This window comes from Cervus canadensis, chromosome 23 (assembly GCF_019320065.1).
Source record: "Cervus canadensis isolate Bull #8, Minnesota chromosome 23, ASM1932006v1, whole genome shotgun sequence".
NCBI lineage: Eukaryota > Metazoa > Chordata > Mammalia > Artiodactyla > Cervidae > Cervus > Cervus canadensis.
Genome location: NC_057408.1, coordinates 21,839,842 through 21,864,845, shown reverse-complemented (window position 1 = coordinate 21,864,845; position 25,004 = coordinate 21,839,842). Strand labels below are relative to the sequence as shown.

The 25,004-nt window shown below is 42.0% G+C and overlaps 1 protein-coding gene across 6 annotated transcripts in view; it reads right to left on the bottom strand.

Moving 5' to 3' along the window:
- Positions 1-23,307, bottom strand: part of NETO1 (neuropilin and tolloid like 1) — a 116,528-nt gene extending 93,221 nt beyond the window's left edge. For 5 of the 6 annotated variants that reach the window (XM_043444455.1, XM_043444453.1, XM_043444454.1 and 2 more), the window contains exons 1-4: positions 22,992-23,161; positions 20,940-20,993; positions 20,565-20,702; positions 16,028-16,276 (exon numbers count right to left, since the gene is read on the bottom strand). In XM_043444455.1, coding sequence (XP_043300390.1) covers positions 16,028-16,276; positions 20,565-20,702; positions 20,940-20,993; positions 22,992-23,019 — 469 coding nt within the window. In that variant the 5' untranslated portion in view covers positions 23,020-23,161. Of the gene's footprint in view, positions 1-16,027; positions 16,277-20,564; positions 20,703-20,939; positions 20,994-22,991 lie in introns of all 6 variants that reach the window. The other variant, XM_043444457.1, reaches the window with a different exon arrangement.
- Positions 23,308-25,004: the final 1,697 nt, after the last annotated feature.

Here is a 25,004-nt window from a genome sequence, read left to right as displayed (position 1 = left end):
ACAATATAGTCTTGATTAATAAATGCAGAAATAAAGACGCCAACATAGTGAATGGACATGTGGGCCTGGTGAGGTGGGTGGGGAAAGAGGGTGGGATGAATCGGGAGACTGGGATTAATGTGTACACACTACCACGTGTAAAACAGCTAGTGGGAAGCTGATGCAGAGGTGGGCAGCTCAGCTCGGTGCATGGGGTGACCTAGGTGGGTGGGGGAGCGAGAGGAGGAGGGGGCACATGCGTACATGCGGCTGAGTCTCCTCGTTGTGCAGCAGAAACCAGCATGGCACTGTAAAGCAATTACACTCCAATTTAAAAAAAATGCCTACATAAATGAATGAGTAGAAGGACATTCTAGGCAGGAGAAACGTGCAGAAGCACAGAAGAGTGTAGTTGCAAATAGCTTTTTATAAATGGAAGACGTGAGTCAAAAGTAGAATGGTGGAGGAAGGCTAGACAGACGTCACGTTGTTAAGGCCCACGACTGTCCTGCTAAGAAATGGGATACTCAGCCACTCAATGGTTTTAACCGGGGGTGAATACAATTAGATTTTTCTGTCATATAACTCTGGCAGGAGTGGGTTAGAGAGATGGGAAAATGTGTCTGAATAAAAGGACACAGGATATTACACTCGGCCAGATGAGGCATCCTGGGGGCCAGAATGAACATAATGTGAGTAGGAATGGGGGAGATTAAAAGCAGAGGAGAACTTTCAGGATGTAGATTCAGGAGAACTTAGTGAATGATGAGGACTTAGGGAGTAGGAGAAAGAAAATTAAATATGGTTCTCTAATTAAATATGGTTCATCTAATTTGGATTTGAATTTCTGGATGGACCATGGTGCTCTTGAATAACAACAAATAGAACACAGGAGAAGACTTAAGCCTGGGGGAATTTTTAGCGTGTGGTGCTCACTTGGCATGCAAAATTAATGAGCTCAAGTTTGAACATCATAAATATAACAGTGGACATCTAGGGGATCTCTATTAAGCAGCTCTCTGCAGAACTGACTCCCCAATCGACTCCAGAGAAAGTACAATAAGATAAATGTTGGAAGAGCAAAGGCGTGGGTTAAAGATTAGACAATCATTGCATTGGTCGGCAAAATAAAAATTGAGTTAAAATGTTGTTCTTCCTTACTGTGAAGGTATCTAGGACCACTGTTAGTTTATCAATTTAACTTTCTTAGGAAGTATTGCATAGGAGTTAAAAGCAAGAGTTAGGGTCAAACTTCAAGGGATTTTAAATTTTCTACTGTAACTTGTAAACTGGGTGAGCCTGGGTAAGTTTTTAAACATTTCTAAGTTTTTGTTTTTTTCTTTCTAATATAGGAAAATAGTTTTAATAGATTTGTTTACTAGGATTTACTAGGTCTATTCCTATGGAGGTCAAAGAGGAATAATCCTACTTTATTTTACTTCCAACTATAACCTTTGACTGATGTAGAAATTTCTTTCCCTGTCAGTGAATGAAAGTTTGAGAGGATTCTATAGCTCTTCAATTTCTAAGAAAGTTCTTCTTATGATCATTAGGACTCACTTTCTGACATTTCAGCTTCTCAAACTCCACCAGCGTCACATCACCCGAACACTCTCCCTTGGGACTGCCCAGCGGTCCAGTGGCTGTGACTCCGCCCTTCCACTGCAAGGGCCTGGGCTGGATCCCTGGTCAGAGAGCTAGATGCCGCGTGCCTCAACTAAAGATCCCACATACCGCAACTAAGACCCAGCACAGCCAAAAAGTTCATATTAAACATTTTAAAATAAAGGAATAATTCATTTAAAATACTTTAAAAATAAAATGCAGATTTTTGTGGCTGGCGGGTGAATGAAATTCCCCATCAGGTAATATCTCTCATCAGTAGAGATTGGCTTATAGGATCACTCGCCAACCAATATTAAAAGTAATTTATTATAATTAAGGTTTTAAAAATCCAGGGGAATTTATACTTATTTATTTGCTTGATTATGACATAGAGACAAAACTTGCTGTTATCTGAAAAGTGGCAAAATATACAGAAAGGATAAAAGCTAGGATGAATGAAAACATCTCAATGCTCTATGATAAAATCACAAAGGGTGAAAAGAAGTCAATGTTTTTGAGAAGTTTAGCCCTGAAGGAAACAGATGGCTGTTAACGGCAGAACATGATGCCTAAATATATACATCTCTTATGTTCAAATCTCAGCTTTGGTTAGGGAGATAGCCTTAAGCACAACATGCAAAATTTTAAATATTTGTTTTTTCAAGAATTTAAAACGAGAATGACAATGATACAATACCCCACAGGTGGGCTATAAAAATCAAATGAGATAGTGTATGCAATGTGCTAAGAACAACCTCTGGCATAGAATAAGAACTCAATAATTCTTTAGCTTTATTAAGATGAATATCTTATAATCAGACAGTGGAAGGCAAGAATCACTGCCTAATCACACCATTATTTCATATAAATTAATTCTGAATGACAACATTTATCACACATTGTTCTGCTGGACAATAACATAGAGAAATTTGGGAAGGAGATATTTTATCTAATAAATCCAAATACTTTTGGTAAGAAAGCAGCTTTTTATAAATATGTAGGATATGTGTATCAGAATATTTTCCAAACTAACTTCCCCTCTCTTATCCCTACCATCTAAACTGTAGCCAATAGTGAATACCGTTGCTCTTTTACAATGTTACAGCTTGCAACGACAATCAGCGTAAATTCAATAGAGACAATCAAGCAACAGATAAAGTAGTAAAATAAATATTGTCTGAATTACAGGGAAATAATGAATACAGAAAAGGAACTTTTCTTTCCTCCCTCCCACCCCTGCCCGCTTCATTAAATTAGACAAAATGTGTTTCTTCAAATCTTGAAAGACACCTGAAATTATCCTGATAATTGAGATATTATATTTTCAAAAGTAAGTATAAATAAATGATGTCATTACTAAAAGGAAGAATGGCAAAGCCATAAAGAAAATGAAAATATTACTAAATGATCTGTCACTCAATATGCAGTTTAGCTCATGTCTACTCTTGAACCTTTCAAAACCATCCCAGGGAAGCTCATCTTTTGTAACCTGTCTCATGGAAGTAGTTCTCTCCATAACTCAGGAAAGAGCTCCTAATCATTAGAACCCTCCAAGCATGGGACTACGACCTGGCGTGCGTGCTCAGTCGTGTCTGACTCTTCGCAACCCCGGGACTGTAGCCTGCCAGGCTCCTCTGTTCATGGAATTTTTCAGGCAAGAATACTGACGTGGGTTGGTATTTCCTCCTCCAGAGGATCTTCCTGGCCCAGGAATCACATCCATGTCTCCTGTTTCTCCTGCCTTGGCAGGTGGATTCTTTACTGCTGGGCCACCTGGAAAGCCCCTAAAATTCACCTACACTCAAAGAAAAACTGATGCCAATTGATTATCAGCTAAGATTGTCCATAAAGAAGAAGCCAAGACCAAACCGAATGTAAAATTCCAAAATATACAATTTCGTGTTCTAATTTACTTAGACAAGAGTATTGGCTCCAACTCATACAATGTTCTATTCTAATTTGTGGATGGCATAATTATTTGTGCTCAGCCCTCTAATTCGATCACTTCTTCACCTTCCCTAGCTGCTCTTCCTGCTTCAGCTCTGAACTGCTAACAGGCTTGCAATGTGCCCCCAGAGCTATCACACTGGCATTTCCCTTTCGACATCTTTAAAAACAAACACACACTTGCTATTCTTTTATTCTCCAACATAAGTTATGACATAATCATCAAATCATTAAGGATGAAAACTTCAGTCATTTCTACTCTTCTTTCTCGACACGCACACCTAATGTGTCACTAAATCTTACTGATGTCAAATTTGTTCTTTCAGTACACTGCCGCACACACTATGCTCATCTTGGCTCTTAACAATTTCTTACCTGCATGATTTTAATTGTTTATCTTTGATTCCTGCATTTCTCTTCTTTCTCTATTCAATCCACCCTCCACATTCTAATAAATCAGAGGCAGGACTACAATAAATGTCTCAAATATTGCAATTCAATTTAAAATACTAGTCTATTTCCCACTTCTCCTAAAATTATATATCATTACCAAGGCATATGAAACATTATTTATCTGAATCAGTCTCATCTCAACTTTTTTCAGAGTCACAAAGCTGCTTTCCAAATGGTCTTGACTGGCACTTCCTTGAGGGTCCAATGACTAAGACTCCATGCTCCCAAAGCAGGGAGCCCAAGTTCAATCCCTGGTCAGGGAACTAGATCCCACATGCTGCAACTGAGAATCCCACATGTGGCAACTAAAACTCCCACATGCCAAATGGTCTTGACTTCCTGCTATATATTTTACCAATTTTTCCTTGCCTGCTATCTCACTCTTTCTACCTTCTTTGGGTACTTAGCTGCATTCATTTCTTTTTTAACTCATGTAGGTGTTCATTCATGTAAATTTCAGTAACTATCAGCTAATGCCAAACACTGAAGAGGCTCTAGAAACTTAAAGATATAAACCAAAGTTCCTTCCTTTTGAGAAGTCTGGTGTCAATGGAGAGAAAGAAAGTTTTTTGTAATGTGCATGATGGAGCTGGCTGGGTGAGCCTGTGAGGACACAGGGTCCATCCTGAGGATGCAGGGAAATGTCACCGAGCGACACGCCTCTTGTCATCAGGCGATGCCCCCACTTACCCTTTAGGGGCCAGCGCTCTGTGCTCTTGCCATGGCACTCACTATAGTGGCATAAACATTCATGCCCTCAAACATAATATTAAACATAAATATTCATGCCCTCACTTCCTCAAGAGGGGATTCTGCATCTCAGTCATGTTCACATCTCAGTGTTTACTGCACAGTTTGGACCAACTATGGGTCAAAACTCTTCTACTGATGACTCTAAGAAATAATCAGAGGTTTAGATGTGATCTCAGGGAATATCACGTCACATGCAACAAAATACGTTCATATTTTGGCTATATTGTTAGTAGCAAAATCCATAAGGATAATAGGCCAGGTACTGGTCTCATGAGGAAACTGAAAATCTAAGAGATGAAGTAAACTGCTGTTGCCAAAAGTCACGTAATAAGGAAGTTTCTTTAGTCAAAACTTAGACAGTCTAGCACTATGGCCCATATTTGACCACATTTAACAAAATACTATGTGTATGTGTACACCTACATATAATATGAAATCATTAGAAAACCATGAAACTGAGAAAAATAGTTTTATGCAGAAATGAAAAACCGAAGACTCATCCAGGTAAACTGCAACAAAGACCTAGCATAGTGTCGAAAGACCTAGCATAGTGTCGATCGACATTCTCTGAAAGGAACTGAGCATTCCCCTGCACATTTCACAGGAAATACCTAAACAACTCTTTTCACTTAAATATGTACTATAAGTTACGGCCTCAACTTATTTTTTCCTGATGAGGGCAGAGATGTTACACTGAAAATAACTTGAAACTGCTGAGGAATTTTTCTAAAACAAGGGTACCTTTTAGGCATAAAAGAACATGCCATCCATAGATAATGAGAAAACACAACAAATCACATCCTTAGAAGCAATTTGCCTTAAGTTAACAAAAAGCTGGGCTTTACTGTGGATTCCTTTATGATCTAGAATGGAACATATAAGTTGTTAATGGAGGAAAAACTGATACACAACTCAAGCTAGACATGAAAAGTGTAGTCCAAAGAACATACATGCCAACAACTGACATTTGAACAGGAAACTAAATTCCATATTTATTCATAGAATCATTACATTTTTCCTATATCAGGGCTCAAAAACAAGATCTGAATTTTTTTCTAGAAAATGTGGGATCAGACCAAAAAATGGGGCTGGTACAGTGAGGAGGCATAATGAAGAGCCTAGGGACCCAGCAACCTGTGAGTAGAAGGCAGTAAGGAGTTAGCAGAAGCCAGTGGGAGACACACTGCCTGTAGCTGTCAAGGAAAGAGTTATGTGGCCACCACTCAGGTACAGGAAAGAAGGAATGGGGAAGCAGAAGCAAGAGCAAGAACCAAGAGGATAATGAATGGGATGGACAGAAGAAATGATACAAATGATAAAACAGTGCTCAACAAAACATAAGCATGGTTGTATTACTTTTTGATGACAATTTTCTTTGCATTTAAATTTGGGATAAACCATATTTATCCCAAGTATTATTTGAAAATTTAAATAAAATAATGAGACTGCTAATATTATTTGAAAATACTTATTAAAGGAAAGTAATATGCACATGCAAAAGACCTAAGAATAATTTTCTCACCAGTTAACCAATTATCTTCCACAGCAGATCTCTGTAAACCTGACTCATTTTCATGCGGTGGAAACCCTCTATGTCAGACTTCACCTATCATTGCCATGACAACCCTCATCTCTGCTTTCCTAGCTCATTAGCACTGCCACTGACCAGTCTACAAATTCGAGTTTGTTTGCCCACCAACTCTGCTAAAGGTAATACACTTTCAGACTGCACCAGCAAGCAGAATAGAGTCTGGGAATGTTTTAAGATAATACGGATCTCTGCATCTCATTTCTCTTTGAATCACTTAGAGAAATTCCTTGGAGCTTTGAAGTGCAAATTTCAAAAGGAAAGTTCCAAGGGAATTTTTGGATTCTGATTTGGGTTACGATCAACAGACAACAGAATAGAAGTGACACAGGTACGACTAATACGTCTTTCTGCTTAAAAGTCAAGTTTAGCTCTTCTGTGGCACATGGCTTACTGATTGTGAATAATCCTTCTGTATCATAATCACTCTGTAATCCTCGTGGTCGTCTGGGTGAAGTGAGGGTGTCTGAAATGAGTTGGAGAGGGAAAATGCCATCAGGATGTACTGAAGCAGAATTTCAAGCAAGTCAGCATAGCTGTGGAATGGTGGGAAGCTAGCCAAGTGAGCAAGCAGCAACAGACAGCATAGCTCTTTTGAAGCAAAGGCATCAGGGAGATATGCCATGGAGAGGCAGAGCCTTAAAGAGTGCCAGGTTCTACAAATAGCTATTATTGCCGCAAACAAAAATGCCACCATCCCATGCACATCTCTGGAAAGGATTGTGAGTTGCTATTTTGTTGGAGTTGCTGCCATATTTATGTATAAAGATGGCATTCACATAAAATCAAATGATATAGAGAGATAGGTACATACATACATACATACATATAGAAATAGAGTATCAACTTTTTGAAGGGGGAAGGGCATCACTCTACTACACAATATCTTACTCGTCTCATAGAATATGGACTCATTGTAGGGAAGACAGGATGTTTTACACACCGTATATCTACAGTATTAGAACAGTAAATCAATAAATATTTGTTGAATAAGTGTAAGTGTCAAATACAAGCGGAGATTAAGTCATTCTGTGAGTTCACTTTGTATAGTTACATGCGCTGTACTTAAGTATCTATAATGGAAGACAAATTATAAAATAGAAAGACATTTTTAGTCAACAAAATAATAGTGTGGGTGTTTTCCTGATAACTCTTAGATTGATTCTGCACATAAATAAATAATAAGAAGTATTAAACTATAGGCAAATTGTGAAAATTTTTTGAAAATAAAAAAACTTAAGACTATAATGTTTTCTTAGTCAAAACATATAGATATAGAATGTTATAATCTGAAAAGCATACTTCTTGAATATGCTATAAGTTAAATGTTAGCATTTGCTAGGAGATTTTACCAAAAAGCCTGGTAACTATGGACACTTAGAAAAAAACATAAGAATGCAAAATGGAGATAAAACATATGCTTTTTTTTGTTGTTCTTTTATTTTATTTCTTGGATGTTTCTCTGACTCAAATGATACCATTTTAGGACAATTTTAGTGGAAGGTGGATGGTGGTCTTTGGATGCTGGGACATCCAAAGGTGTGATTGGGTCCAGAGGTGATGGGTTCAGAGCTGATGTTGTGATTGATCAATGCATGATCCTAGCTAGTCCATAAGACGCCTTTGTGGAAATTAGTAAACAGCACCCGTTTCCGGATATGGGTCTCTCAGGGCACCTGAGCGGGAACAGAATCAGCTCCCCTTCCCTCAGCCTAGGGGCCTGACCATCACAGCTGTGCAGAGCAGCCCTGAGAGAGAGAAGCTGCTGGTGACTGCCAGCAACTCGTCTCTCAAAAGAGTCAGAGACACATGTGTTAGGAAGAAGGAATCACTGCAGGAGAAAGAAATTCAAGGTTTTTCCTTGAGTATTTAGCACATCAGGCACAGGTTCCAAGTCATGAGAGTGCTTTACACACACCTAACTGGCCAGGTCAGTGACAGGAGAAGAACAGGACGTGAGTCACACACTTCCGGCTGGGGGGCGGGGGCTGAAAAGGCAGGTGTTTATAACAGAGGTAGAGGGAAGGAAGACAAATCACTGCCGCCTTCATCACTGTCAGCTGAAAGGCATTTCAGGCAACATGGGGAAAGTGAATTTTAAAATCCATAACCAGTAATGGTGAAATGTGGGTGATACAGTTTTATCCCTTAATTAAATTTCTTAATATAACTAAACTGAAAGCATTACAATATGTGATGTAATTAAAGTCATGATCTCTACCTTTGTGAAAGGTGTATCAGCCCAGGGGTTATGTAACTGATGAACAAGCAGTCACGTAACTTCTACACAGAGCTCACAAACCTGGGCAACACCTTTTCTCTAGATCACTGGCTTCTTTATCTTTAAAATAAAAAGGCTGAATGAGATGAACTTCAAGGTCTCTTTCAGATCTACAGAAAACACATGCCTACAATGTAAATATACCTGAGACTCCACATGGACCAGTCTCAAATGTACCATATTCAAAAACATGCAGTCCAACAATTAATCATTAAAACACACACACACACACACACACACACACACACACACACACACACACACACACACACCCCTAAACACTTTTCTCTACCTTTCCAGGAAAGAGCAAGATGAGGAAAGGTATTCTGTCTGTACAGGAAACTTCTTTAAAAATCTTTCTTCTCTTCTGCTACAGCTTTCAATATTCTCTGTACAGATGGGAGCTAATCCTGGAAATTCTCTCCCACTCTCAACTTCTCTCCTGAACACCCACCTAGACCAAACAGCCTCTCTCCCTCTCTCTCTCTACTTATTCCCCAACCTTCCCCTTGAGCCCTCTTTTATACACATCAGATCAACCAAATCACAGGCTGGGGGGATGAGAGTTGAGACACAGAGAAACTGCCCTTACATGAATATCTTTGGTAATTATTACATGTCCCTACTGTGACTCTCAAGTTTTCAGTTTCATTTCTTGAAAAATAAAAGCCTCGAGAAGAAATGAAATTTTGTTTCATACGTTTTCCATTTGACAGTATTTGTTGGGGCTGAAATTAGAATACTGGGAGCCTACAGTGTAAAGATAATAGAAAGACAACATAATGCCATCTGACCTAAACTTGTTCAATCTTTTATTTCTAGGTGAAAAAAATAATCAGATAAAGTCCTTGTCCTTGTTTTAACATTAACCTGTAAACTCTTTTATTCTTTCATCTTTTAGTATAAAATGCAAATTAAAGTTTAGTTACTGAAAAACTGGTACAGATAGATGAAATATAGCTTTTCTTTCTTACCACCAAAGCATATATCTAAACTCTGATTATCTAGACAAGAAAAATTAGGAATTTTCAACATGTTTTAATATTCACACATTTCAGATAGAAAAAGCACTGCAATGGATAATTAAAGTAACACTGAGTCTATGACAGTATTTTACCTAATTAATATATATCATTTAATATGCACAGAAATCTTTTTTAAACATTCAATTTAAATCACTGTGCTGCAGTGTATCTCTTCCATTGCCTTTGGATTCAATCAGTATGGAGTTTTCCAAGGAGTCTAGGAATTGTGCAGAATGTTCCTAAAACACTTTAAGCTGCTCAGATGAAACTTGTTATTTCATATCAGATGAAATGTAATACAAAGTATCCTGATAATTTCAATAAATTGACAACGCCACTCATCTCATGACAACACCTGACATCACTTACTTGATACTTTGAGGCATAATCCTTAAACTAAACTTCTCCAATAGGATATTTGTAACTTTGATACAAACAACAACTTCAGGAAAATATCATCAAAAGAGGAAGATTCCAAAAACATTACATTCTATGTCTGGAAAGATGAGAATAAAAAGCTGGCTGAAAACTCAACATTCATAAAAAGAAGACCATGGCATCCAGTCCCATCACTTCATGGCAAATAGATGGGGAAACAGTGGAAACAGTGACAGACTTTATGTTCTTGGGCTCCAAAAGCACTGCAGGTGGTGACTGCAGCCAATGAAATTAAGATGCTTGCTCCTTGGAAGAAAAGCTATGACCAACCTAGACAGCATATTAAAAAGCAGAGACATTACATTACCAACAAAAGGTCCATCTAGTCAAAGCTATGGTATTTCTGGTAGTCACGTATGGATGTGACAGTTGGACTATAAAGAAAGCTGAGCACTGAAGAATTGATGCTTTTGAACTGTGGTGTTGGAGGAGACTCTTGAGAGTCCCTTGGACAACAATAAGATCAAACCAGTCAATCCTAAAGGAAATCAGTCCTAAATATTCACTGGAAGGACTGATGGTGAAGCTGAAGCTCCAATACTTTGACCACTTGATGTGAAGAACTGACTCACTGGAAAAGATCCTGATGCTGGGAAGGATTGAGGGTAGGGAGAGAAGGGGATGATCAAGGATGAGATGGTCAGATGGCATCAGTGACTGGATAAACATGAGTTTGAGCAAGCTCCAGGAGTTGGTGATGGACTGGGAAGCCTGGTGTGCTGCAGTCCCTGTGGCTGCAAAGAGTCAGATAAGACTGAGTGACTGAACTGAACTGAAAGAGGAGAAAGTCTCCCCATTAGGAAGGAAAGCACAAGACTAATTAGGCTTCCCTGGTGGCTCAGCTGATAAAGAATACGCCTGCAATGCAGAAGATGGGGTTTGATCCCTGGGATGGGGAGATCCCCTGGAGAAGGGATTGACTTCCTACTCCAGTATTCTTTCCCAGAGAATCCCATGAACAGAGGAGCCTGACCGGCCACAGTCCATGAGGTCACAAAAGATTTGGACTCCACTTTAGAGACTAAAGAACAACAAGAAGAGATATTTGTTCCTAAAGAGATTGAAAGGGTTACATTCCCCAAGAGTAGAATATCTGGGATGTTCTTCTTTCTTAATATCACACAGAGTCCCTGATAATGCCTCTGAACTGGTGGAACAGCACATATGGTTATATATTTTCTCTTTAGTTTATATTTTCAAGTGGCAAAGAAAATTGAGGCCTAGGGAAGCTGGCTGCAGGGGGAGTTATTCTCTACTTGAAAGGCATTTTCTGTTTAAGTAAAAAAAATGTGGGTTGTGGAGAAGTGGTATCCACTCTTCTAAAAATTCATTTTTATTTAAAAATACATTTTAAATTTGAATAAAATTCATTTTAAAATGACCAACTATGGTATGTTCCCTTTTTGATTCATCTTCAATTTTATTTACATAAGTGATATCAAAAATAATATAGTATCCTTTGCAAAAATTAAAAAATAACTGGTAATACTGATAAATTTTCACTATATGTCTATCTTGGTTTCTTCAATTCCTTCTCAACCATCCTACTCCCAAAATCATCTAAGGTAATCATCGTTACAAGTTTGGTGAATATTGTCCCAGTATTCTTAAAGTAATTTTATTATATTTTCTCATGTGAGAAAATATTTCCCAATAAATGTTATTAAGATGAGAAAACCTTATTAAGATGAGAAAATAATGTCAGTCTACTGCAATGAACACTTTTATATGTTTTCTTTTTCAATTATCTGTGGGTTATCAAATTTTCCATCATGTATCTTGTAACATCCTCAGTAACTCTGAATTCATTTCTCGTCTCAGGAGTGGGAGAGTGTACGTCACAACACAACTGTGATTACACCGGAAGAAGAGAGATTTTCCCAAGAGGGATCATCCCGGAACCTCCCCCCAAGGTGCTGGGGACCTCAGCCCTGCTTTTCAGACCTCACCCCGTCCTTCATTTCCGCAGACCTCAGAGTTTGACTGGCTGAGTTTTCTCTGACTGTCACTCAATCTCACAATCCTTCTCGTGCATGCTAGACTGTAATCCTAGGTGATTCATCATTGCACTGTGTAAAGGTACAGCATCCAGAAATAGTCACAGTCCATAAAATAAAAACTGCAGAGTCATCAGAATGTGTCAGAAGATGGGAAATCCCTGTAAGAGTGAATTGGTGGCATCTTCTCTGGCTCTGCTTCTCACCCTCCAGGTCCACACATGACCTCCATCCACCACTGTCTACCACCAGGTCACAAGTGGCTCCCAGGAACACAGGAGCCAGGGATTAAAGGGCTATGTTTAAAGGCGACTAGGAAAGACAGTCAAAGACACTCAGATATTAAGAGACAAAAACAAGTTTTGAGATAAGAGTTGACACAAATTAGTGTCCTGGTCAGGCAAGACCACAGCTCAAGACTGGACAGAGGAAATGACCCATGGCAGTTTGAAACCTATATGTGCAGATGTGAGAGTTGGACAATAAAGGAGGCTGAGTGCCAAAGAACTGATGCTTTCAAATTGTGGTGCTAGAGAAGACTCTTAGAGTCTTCTCTAAGGAGATGAAACCAGTCAGTCCTAAAGGAAATCAACCCTGAATATTCATTGGAAGGACTGATACTGAAGCTGAAGCTCCAATACTTTGGCCACCTGATGCAGAGAGCTGATTCACTGGGAAAACCCTGATGCTGAGAAAGATTTAGGGCAGGAGGAGAAGGGGGCAACAGAGGATGAGATGGTTGGATGGCATCACCAACTCAATGAACATGATTCTGAGCAAACTCTGGGAGATGGTGGAGACAGAGGAGCCTGGTGTGCTACAGCCCATGGGGTTGCAAAGAGCTGGACACAACTGAACAACAACAAAAAGTCTTAAACCTAAATCATCACTGGGAAAAAAAATGATCCATTTTTATAGGGATGAATCATCATGTACCTTAGCTGGATGCAAGTTACAAAGTTAAGCTTCAATATTTGGATTTCACACTCACTGCGTAATCTTCTGATTATAATCTGGATGTCCATGCATGATTGCTTAAAAGAAACACTGAGTTGAGTGAGTCTAAGAACTCTTAACTGAAAACGTATATATGTTTTTATATGTGTGCATATATGTATGTGTATAGATGTTTACATGTATATGTGTATATTCAGTCTTTTTAGCTTGGTCAATGGAACTCATTACTAAGAGTGGGTAAATTTTCATGTGCCCACCTCAAGTTTCTGAGACTATAAATTAAGATCCAGATTCCAGATTGCGATAAATTTTCAAAAATAATTGGTCTTCTCACTGCTGTTTCTGCTCTAATGTATTTTATGACTGCTATCAGAAATAACTATAACCCTCCTGTAGAGACTTAGACCCACTAAAACAAACCCAGTAAGGAAAAGTGACATCAGGAAGGTATTAGTTTTGCACATCCACCCCCCCCCAAAGTCAGGGAAACAGCAGCTGTAATTTAAAAACAGTGTGGGACACCTGCTCTCCCAATAAACTATGCCAAGCCTCCTTTACTTCTAAAGAACACATGGTCAAATTAATAAAATAAGAGCTATCAATAGTTGAGATCTTTTAGGAAGTGAAAAATCCATAAATATGCATTGGTCAGTAATCAAACAATCTTCAAACAAATCTTTTGAAATAATATTATTTCTATTTTTATTCTGCAAATAAAAATATTGAGGCATAGAACATTAAGAATCATGTCCAAAATTTATAGCAAGCAAGAATAAGACAGTCAGAACTGGAAGCCTAATCTGCTTCTAAAACCAGTGTCCCTCACGGCCATGCTGGAGGCCAGCAGAGAAGATCCCCTTGCAGGGGGCATCCCATTTGGGGGCCCTTGGAATGTCAGCACTGCTTTATCACTTAAATGATAAAGTGAACTTGAAGAACTCTGCTCAACTTCCACAAATCACCACTGGAAGCACACTAGCGAATAAAAATAAAGCCCAAATTAAAGTGAAGTCTCTGCGACTCCCTGCTCTCCATATGTTGCATGTTCCATGGTCGCTCAGTCATGGCTGACTCTTTGCAGCCTCATGGACTGTAGCCCGCCAGGCTCCTCTGTCCACAGACAAATTATCACGAATCTCTGCCTCCTTCATCAACTAAGTGGCCTCCTCAATACTGTCTCTTTATAGACTGAGTTGTGGATTACGGCGCACTCAGGCAATGGCCTCGGGCCATGGATGTCAGCTTCGCAGACTGGGGTTTTGACACATCTCTTCTTAAGGTCCTACATTTCCCTCAGATGCCAGGAGTAGGCTTCCTGCTACACTTGAGTTTGTCCGCGTGACTAGAGACGCTTAAGTCTATCCTTAATGTATTCTTCATTTCATGAACCACCTCCCTACATTCCGTTCTGACTCAGGTGCTCTTGGTAATAAAATCTCCTTCTACAGGTGAAGTAGCATGACTCTAAAAAAACGAGGAGCAAAGAACAGCACTCGAGAACCAAGAAGGTTCTGAAAATCAAGGGCAGCAGATTGAGCGTCACCATTTATGCATCTCAAGTAGAGCTAGAATCTGGATCACCTTGCTTAAGCTGATGAAGTTGATGAAGTTGACTCTACATTTCTAATGAGACTACAATTTTATATCCCCACATAAAATCATGTTTCCATGATTACCAATCTCAGGATGAAATTGGAACTTACGAAAGCCTAGACATGCCATTGTCTTTCGATTCTGGTTATACTCCAAATTAGTGGTCAAGAAGAAAATATGTATTTCCATTAAAAACTCCAGCACCAATTAAGCAATCACAATGTTTATACGTTTTCAGAACACATCAAGTTTGATTGCCACATATGAAATATCCATGACTTCTGTTAACAATCCAATATTAGCAAAGCATAATAAAAACCACAATCTAGTAATGTTTAAGGTTAACACATATGCCAGAGTTAATATCTCACTTATTTTATTATATTATTTGTCTATAGTATCATAATAAAAGTCATCGTTAATCGCATATTAACTATTTAAAATATTTTAGTGTTTGAATGGAGCATCACAGCCCTACTCTGATGTCACCTCTGTAACGTGGGATAGAAACTTGAACAAAGTTTATGTACACTCCAATTTAATTTAGTGCCTGTTACAACCTGAGTAAAGTGATACACACCAACTTTAAAAAAAATATGTAATTATAAGTAAATAATGTACTTTATGTAATTTGAGTCATCTTTCTATTAAAAAAAAATGACCTCATCAAATCTCAAATTGCTGCAGCCTGATGTTCACACAGTTTAAAAATGTGGTAACAATTTTCATTGTAACAAACGGTAACTCATCATAAAGTGAGCCAGTCAACATCACAGGCCTTTTTTTAATATTAACAGTTTAAAAGGAAAATTGACATAGAACGGATAATTATATAATAACAGATAATGTGTGCCAGGCCTTGCAAATGAGTACTGGGCTGCTAGGGGGCTCACTTTTCCTTTCATCACAACTCTTAGGGATTTGCATTTCTAAAAAAGAGATTAGATGGCTTTATCCTAAGATCCATTTGCTTTAAAAATGATAATTTTCAGAACAAATGAATATTTTATTCAATTTCTCCAAAGATCATTTTGATGGATACATTTTGCAATATTGCAATTGCCTTTCAAGTTTATTGGGATTCAAAGTATAATTAGTTTCTCTATTACAGACTGCCTCTTGAATTACATGTTTCAGCGTAATGGAAGTCCAACTAATTAACTGTGTTGCTGATGACCATGTAAACCCCTGAGTCACTATGCTTTACCTCTAGAGTAGGCTAAATTTTAAGGAAAAATAATTTCCCTTTCAGAATTTACAATATGAGGAGAGAGAGAGCACTGTAGGTTTGGTTCCAAATAGAACTGGGAAACTTTAGAAATGATAAAGTTGTCTTACAGAAGTTCTTATACTATGACAGAAAGAGAACTAAGGAAGAAAGCAGAGACAGGAAAAACAAGCCCCCACTTACCAGGTGTGAAATTGTACCGGGCTGAAAATCCCATAGATTCCAGCTCTCCATCAGCAAAAAATTTAATCCATAGAAATCTTCCACTGGATTTTATTACAGGTGGATTTTGTTGTCCACAAAAACGTCCAATTATTGGAGAAAATCCAAAAGGTCCATCTCGAACTTCAATATGATCAAATTTACACTCCCAAGATGGTTCAATAGAGTACTTTTCATCAAAGTAAAGTTCAATGCACTGTCTTGGGGCAGCTAAAAAAAAAGTAAGAAAGATTATGTCTAGAAGGTCCTTTTTAAATCTGTAGTTTGACTTTTCTGATTCTACTTAAGATTTCATCTTGTATAATAACTTCTATCCAACTTTGACCGTGACATACATAGAAACATGAAAGAAGTTTGTTTCAGTTAGCAGTCTAAGGGATAAAATTTCTGTAAGAATGTCTAAGGAATGAGTCTTAAAACTGATGAGGTTGCCCCAAATATTATTCTGATATAAAAAGACCATTTCAATATCTAACACAATGAACAAGTCACGGTATTTTTGTGAGAGGCTCCTAACTCAGGTTTAAAGAGTGGAGAGGCATCTTTCTGTTACTTCTCCTGTATCTTCAGGAGAAGCCAGTTTTAAGGTCAGGCACCACTTGAGATCTGCTTCGTAGATCTTGAGTTCTACAACCATTCAAGTAGTCCCAATCAGATGTCTTGGTTAGAGCGAACTGTGTGCAGAGGAATATGAAGAGTAACTCTTCTAGAACACAGCCTTATCCTGTCATTCTCAGGGTTAAACTCATTCAGAGACCATCAGCTAAAGGAAACAATCAACACGATGACACACAGGTTTCTTCGAAGTCTCCTACAGCTCACTCCAGCAGGGTCTTTCCAGCTCACAAACAGCCCAAGCTCAGGCCATCCCAGGCGTTCATGTTTTCTAAGACAGCATGCCCTTTCAAGCGTTCATGTGTTTTCCCACTTTTGGGACTACCTGTATACTTCCAATCCAACTCCTGTTTATGTGAGGAAATCTTGCTTAAAAAACAAACAACAACAAAAAACAATCCACACACACCCAAAGAAAACACCTCCTCTCTAAATTTAAATACACAAACTGTATCTGTCTACCTTCTTCCTTCGGGCTTCCCTCATAGCTCTGTTGGTAAGGAATCCGCCGGCAGTGCAGGAGACCCAGGTTCGATTCCTGGGTTGGTAGGATTCTCTGGAGAAGGAAATGGTACCCCACTCCAGTATTCTTGCCTGGAGAATCTCATGGACAGAGGAGCCTGGCAGACTACACACCATGGGGTCTCAAGAGTGGGACCTGACTTAGTGACTAAACCACCACCAACCACCTTCTTCCTTCAGCACTCAAGCACAGTACTTGTCCTTGAGGGTACGTCAAAAAAAGAAAACTTTGTTGGGTGAATTGCAGTAAATGAGCTTATCTTTATAAATGTGCTTACAGCTCTCATCACAGAAGAGCAAGATCAGGTGAGTAGCTCTGTAAACCTCTGCATGGATGCATCTGCTGAAGCCTTTCCACTCTTGCCTTGTCATGGCCAAAACAGTTCAAACCTCTGGCATTCTAGACTGATACTCAGTCAGGGTACCCCCAGTATAGCCATTTCAGCTGCTGAAGTATCCAGACTTTTATCCTAGTTAGCAAACAGCTGTCTTGAATCCTTTGAGTGCTTTCCAGCCTCCTGACCCTCTCCAAAGACCAACCCCTCCGTGAAAGTTAAGACCTGGCACAAGAGGGTCCACTGCCCGTGTGATCAGCAATCATTCCGAATGACTACTGTTCCCTCCACAGCAGTTCTTAAATATATACTGAATATCACACTTGAGTGGCTTTAAAACTAAAGCCTTCGGTATACACTTGCATTTAAAATTAAGGCATGGGTATCAAAATGTATATAGAACTGAGATACATAATCACCTGAAAATTAGAGACTTCCTTTTATAACCCAGATACTCCCTGGCTTTTCCTTCATAGTCCACATTGCCTTTCTCTTTACTCTGCCCTCCCTTGCATATTAGTTTACAAAAATCTATTCTATGTATTTCTTATCTCCTCTCTTTCCAGACCAATGTACTGGATGCCGTGCACATCCCATAGGAGGGAGATTATAATATAATAATATTTGCAGCTCCATCCAAGACCAATTAAATCAGAAAATCTGGAGGCTGACCCAGGCATCTGTGTTTTTTAAGAGTTAAAATGCTATGAATGCCCTTTGGATAGTGGTACTCATATTAACAGTCTCAATAGCAATCTCTGTATTTATCACCTGTAAACATATATTTTCATGCCAGGACTATCCACTGAACTAAAGATCCACATGCAATTTCTTCATGAGACATTCTCCATAAACATGAAATTGAAGACATGGCTTTCCCTTTAATGCCCCTTTCTCCACCCCTATTCCTTACCTGGCATAACAATTGCATCTAACATGTCACCAAGCCAGAACCCATAGAATAGTCCCAGGATGGCCTACTCTCCCTTCCCTATATCCAGTCACTCAAGATTCAGTTTCCCAAATACCTTTCATTGTTTATTGTTTTCCCATCAATGTCACTTCTGTTTCCCTGTGGTTTACCTGGTCTTTCACAACAGTTTCTTCTTTCAGTTCTTTTTTTCCAGTTACTTCATCAAAATCTCAGCTTACTATTTCTCTCCTGAGATTATTTCAGTGGCACCCCACTGTCTACAATATCAAGTCCAAACTGGCCTGGGTGGCAGACGGATACCAAGTTCTCCTTTATCTGAGACCACATGCATTCCAGCCTCCTCACTTGTCCCTGTCCTCACCCGCTGCAAAAGCCCTCTACATGTGGTTAACCAACCACACCATATCTCTGAACCTCTGCACATGCTATTTTACACAGAGAATGACTGTGTCCTGAATGGTCTTTAAAACGGAACGCAAGCATCTCTTTCTCCTTATAGCCTTGTCTTTCTCCCTGTTCATCTCAGAGCCACTTCAGACTGTTTACTGGAAAAGAGCATAGTCCCCAGACCACACTGTAGGTTCCATAAGGCAAGGACCATGTCAATTTTGTTCAATACTCTCTAAACTGTACTAACAAGAGTGGTTCAGTAAGTATTTGTGAAATGTATGAATGAAAAAAGGGCTAGTATGAAGTATTTCAAGAAGAGTTCACAGTGGTAGGAGGTTCTCTTTATTTCCCAACTTCAAGTTTTGTCCTTGACATGAAAGACTTATCAAATTAACATGTGCCTTGCTTATAAGTAAACAGTGAGCATAAATACCTTTTATGGTTAACTCTGGTAAGGTAACTGTGTGTGTGTGTGTGTGTATGTGTGGTAGGGGGTGCACAGGTGTTCGGGAAGTTGCAAGTTTGGGGCCATTAGGTACTAACACATAATATTGAAAACTTCTATCACTAAATGAAATGTTCATATATTAAAAAAAAATTTTCCTTAATAGAGAGGTGTCTACAAGGGTAATGGAAATGGAAAATGTTCAAAGAGAAGTGAATCCCTTTTTCAGCACTTTTTATCCTTCGAGCTGGGAAAAAAATTAATGAAAAGAAGCATCATCATTTGGAATGCTGACTTTGGCATAAAAGTATGAAAATGTCACTTTTGAGCACAAACTAAGGCTCAGAGTAATATTCAGATTGATGTTTGGAAAATATGATCATGAATTTTAAAAAAATTAATTGGAGGATAATTGCTTTACAATGTTGTGTTCTGCCTTACAACAATGCAAATCAACCACAGGTATACATATATCTCCTCTCTCTTGACCCTCCCTCCCACCCTCCATGATTACATTTATTTCTGACATGAATACGTTTTGGGTACTTCATATTATTTAACAGAAAAATAACAAAAGAATAGATTTTCTACTAATTATTTAACCAATAAAAGATGAGCTACCAAAATTGTTACACATTTGGTAATATTATGCCAATCATACATCCATTCCATTAATTTAGAACTCCACATCAATGAAATCAACAGCAAAATAAACTAAGTTGTTGATTTCTTTTTATTTTCCAGAATTTACCTGTTTATAAGTCTTTACTAATCATTTCAATAATTAGCTCGATCCCACATTTGACAGTTGCTGGATTCACTCAAGAGACATTTTTTTGTGTAGGGTATCCAGAACCAATTTTTGTAATGTCTCTATGTATACTGGGCTTCCCCAGTGGCTAAGTGGTAAAGAATCCTGCCTGCCAACACAAGAGACACAGGTTCGATCCCTAGACATGTGAAGATCCCCTAGAGGAGGAAATGGTAGCCCACCCCAGGATTCTTGCCTGGGAAATCCCATGGACAGAGGGGCCCAGTCCATGGGGTTGCCAAGATTCGGACACAACTTAGTAACTAAACAACAACAACAAAGACTTTACTCATCATTTCAATAATTAGCTTGATTCCAGATTTTATGGCTATTGGCTTCACTCAGAGATATTTACATGTGCGGTCTCCAGAAGCAATCTCTGTAATGTCTATATGCACGTTGTCCATCCCAAGCTCAGGGACGGCCAGCCGACTTGGCTCCCTCACCTTCTATGATGTAGATGCATTCCCGGTCAGGGGGGTACTTGCTAGGATAGTTCGGGGAAGTGAAGATACCTCCCTCTGCATGTTTTGTCCAAGTTCCACACTGCACAGACTTCTGTGTTTCTGAGGTGGTTTGCTTTTCTGCAAAATAAAATTTTTTTAAGCCCCATTATCCAATTTTCTATACAACTAAAAATAGAGAGGACATTCTTACAATATCCATTAGTAAATTAACTTCTAAATGCTGTCTTAGTCAAAACCAATCAATTATACACACTATAAAATGCTCAGATATTCTGGAATATGAAGAATATGGAGAATACAGGAAAATGCAAGTGAGCAGAGGCCTCCCACTTGAATTTTTCCAAAGAAACACACCTGTTCCTTTCTTGGTTGCTCCAGACAAATGGAGGATGATTAAACTTGCTACAACTGAAACAAAACAGAAAAATTGGGAAGATTAATGTACACTGAAATGACCAAATTCTATTAATATAACAGTTTAAAGATAAAATGATATCAGAGAAGATTATTACTGTCAACCCCTCTCAGATAACTAAGAACTTGCAAAAACTGATTCAAAATGTACAAATCAGAAGAATTTAGGAATCTCCTTAGGAAGTAAAGCCAGTTAAGAATGGTTGAGACTCAAGCTCCTAAGGCAAATTCAGACTTTGAGACTAAGAGTCAACATTGTCACCTACTAATGTCACATCACAGTGGGCTTTCAGGAGTGTGGCCTGGCTGCCCCTTGTAAATGACTTTGCCAGCTTCTCACAAAGAAGACAGAGGGTCAGGAGGTCAAAGGATGAAAAAGAAAAGTATTTTCATCAACAATGTTACTCTATTTTAGGAAACAAGTATTTCACCAAATCCTATGGCAGGCGGGGGAGAGGAACAAGGGAAGAACAGCCTAATGTGAACTAAAGGCATAAGCACCATAATAAAAACATTTCTTTTACAAAACTGACCTACCAAGTAACCCCAGTCCTCAGCATGCTTAGGCTGGGAAATGAATCTCTCCTAACCTTAACTTTGATGGAATCGTTTGTATTACCCAGGAATATTTTATAATTTTGAGAAAGGTTTTTTCTATAAACATTTTATTAAGGCAGATATTCAATATCTGAAAAAGACTCTGATCTAAAACTTAACAGTAAATCTACAAAGACCATTAAAACGCATCTTGTTTTACTTCCACATCCTTGACTGACTTAATATTTTGACAAAGTCTAAAACTGAGATAAGTATTAAAGTAACCTAGTCTTCATAATTTCTGATTTTGCCTTCTGTATTTCTTTCATCGTTTATTTTCCTGTCAATTATCTACAAGCTCTCAGTTTCATTAGATGTATAATCATAAGTCCACTTAAAATGCTTTTAGATAAGGGCAGGTATAATCCACAATGACTTCCTAAACAAAAGTTCAGGACAGGATCTTAAAAACGCATCCATGAAGACTGTTCCAGGAAAAGTATATGTGAGCCCTGACATTAGTGTTCGAGAAAGGATGTCAATTATTTTACTTGTACCCTAACCTGGTCTTCTGCTTTCAGATTAAAACACTGGTTGTTATTGTCTGTGTTCAGGTAGAAAAAAAGTCTTACTTTTAACTTGCCATGTCCACGCACACACACACACGTTTACAGCCAGCAACGCCAAGCTGCTGGTTTGGGGTCCCTACTGGGATGGAACCGCACTGTGGAATGTGTCCTGTGATGAACACGCCGGTCTCCTGACTGCGCGGCCCCGGCAGCCTCACCCTCCCTCTATCCCGTGAGATTCCCACCACGGCTCTTATCCTGCCTTTTACTCGATGACTTCTAACGCTATTTGCCTCCATTCCTCGCCCTCCCCTGGACCGCACGCGAACCGCACACTCGTGAAGCGACACTCGCGGTCTGTCTCCGGAAGAGTTGAGGCTGGCCCTCGCGCCGCCCTCGAGCGTGGCGTTCAGGTGGTTCACACTCTACCCACCGGAGGGGCGACACGGGCCCGCTGGGCTCCAGAAGCCCCTGAAAGGACCGTTCCTTCTCCTCCCTGGAGCTGTCGGACCCGCGACAGCTGGAGCTCTCTCCCCCCTTCCACTTGCGACCTCCGTGGGACCCGCTGCCAGTCCTCGGCCGCACGTGCGCGTCCCCACCGGGCGCTCGGCACCCTCCACCCCCCGACGCCCCGGCGCACGGCAGGGCTGTTTTTCTCGGCCAACTCTCAGCCCCAGGGACCACCGCCGCGCGCCGCCCCCACGCCGGGTCGAGGATGCTGCAATACAGAAAGTTTACATCTGCCCCAGACTCGCGGGGACTGCGGGGTCCGGCGAGGGCGCGGCGGGGGCCAGGTTCTCCCTGCGCGCTCGGCCACGAGGGGAGGGAGGCGGGGAGGAGGGTCCCCGGGGCGGCCCGGCGCGGCGCGGCGGGAAGAGGTACTCACTGTGAAACAAACTGCGTCCATAGATCATGTCTGTTCCTTACACCAGAGGCTCCAGGCTCCACTAATTCCATTTAGAGACGGGAAGACTTCCAGTGGTCAGGGAGAGGACGGAGTCGAGAGAGGGTTTAGAGGTGCAAACCGGGAACAGAGGAAGAGCGGGGGGGAGAGAGGGCGGGGGAAAGCCAGCGATCCGAGCCCACTCAGCAGCAAGATCCGAGTCCGCGCGTCCTCCGCCCCGGGCTCGCGCTCGCAGCCGCTCGCTCTCTCACCGCCGCGAAGCCGGCAGCATCCCGGCCGTGACGCTCGCCTCACGCCCGGGCGCCGGGCGCCTCCATCCGCGCCGCCGGCGGCTGCTCCCGCCCCCTCTGCATCACCGCCGCCGCCGCCGCGGCTGGCAGGAGGGCGCGCGGGCGGCGGCGGGCGCGGGGCGAGCCCTGGGGCGCTCCAGCCGGGGCCGGGCAGGGGCTGGGGCCGAGCGGCGCGGCGAGGCGGGGGCCGGTGCCGACCGACGGCAGCGACGGAGCGCGCGGCGGCGGCGGCGGCGGCGGCGGCGGGGGCTCGCTCAGTCCCCGGTTTCATACACCACGAGCAGCAGGTCGGAGCAGCCCTCCTCGGTCCAGCCCTTGGGGATCGTCCGCTGAGGCATTGAAGACAGGAGGAGGAAGGGGTCCGTCATCGGCTCGCCGGGCTCCGCGCCACCTCTGCGATCTTGAGGAGAGAGGAACGGGTGGGTGGGCGTCTGGGAGGAGGGCTGCGGGGTGGTGGCGGGGAGACCGGGGTGGCGGGGGGTGGGGAGGGGGGAGGCGGGGACGGGAACGGGGCGGGGAGGGAGCGGGAAGATGGCAGAGTTACCAAGTGGGCGCCTGAGTCATAGCCCGGGGCGGTGTGACCCTCTGGGAAGCCCGCGGCCCGCGTGCAGCCGCGCAGCTCCGCTCGGCCGGCGCCCCCGGGGCTGGTGCGCGGCCGAATGGGGCGGCGGCGGCGGCGGCTGCAAGGACATCACACCCGCTCGGATCCTGGGGGTGGGGCGAGGGGGAGAGGGGCGAGGACCAGGCTGGGAGCCGTCACTCCGCCAGCCCGGGCCGAGAGGGCCGGAGGGCGCCGGGCAAATCCGGAACTGGAGCCTCGTGCCGGCTAAAAAGGCGAGGGAGGAGGAGGGGCCAGCAAGTGAAAATCCCTCTCGGGGTTCACATGTTCACTTTTGAAAAACGCCTAGAAACTGCGATCGAGCTGTTCCCCGCGCCCCGCAGTCCATCTGGCTAGAGGAAGTGGGTCCAGTCTCCCTTCGGGGGTGACGACTTAGCCGTATACTCCGGGCTCAGGCTGCGAGACCAGGCAGGGGCGCGCCGGAGGCGAAGGCAACGGCAACATTAAAAGTTTCGCGTTTTATCGCCTGGCCTGACGCGGAGGTCGCCCCAGACAAACCGCTCGGGCAGAGGCACGGGCTTCTAGCGCATTTCCTTCGCCCTCCCCAAGATATTTTTAAAAACCCCCAAGGCAAACACCGATCACCTCCCACCCCACCCCAATAAGGACAGACGCGCGCGCGGGCGCAGCGTGTTCAACTCGGAGAGGGGAGGGGGAAAAAAAGAGTTGCTGGGGAAACAACCCCGGAAAAAAAAAAAAACAACCCATCTTCTAAAATGAGAATAAATGAATATGGAGAACCGTTAAACGCGAGGTGGCTCGAGCAGGGCTGGAGCGCGTGGAGGCGGGTGTCCCTGCCTGGACGCTGCGGTACCCCCTTCCCACCCCCGGCTGCGTCCCGCCCTCCGGGCTCTGCGCACTCAGCCCGCGCCCACCCGCCGCCGGCCACACCTCGGGGCCCCGCGAAGGCCGTCAACCCCCGGCCCCCGCCTCGGCGACCCCGGACCCCAGCGCGTCCAGTCGCAGTCCCCCACTCCACCGCTGGGACTGGGAGTTGAGGTGGGGGGAGTGACGGCGGGGAGGAGGCAGGCGTAGCAAGAATTCGAGGAGGTAGAAAGCTGAGGGGCGCTGCGCCGCCGAGACTAG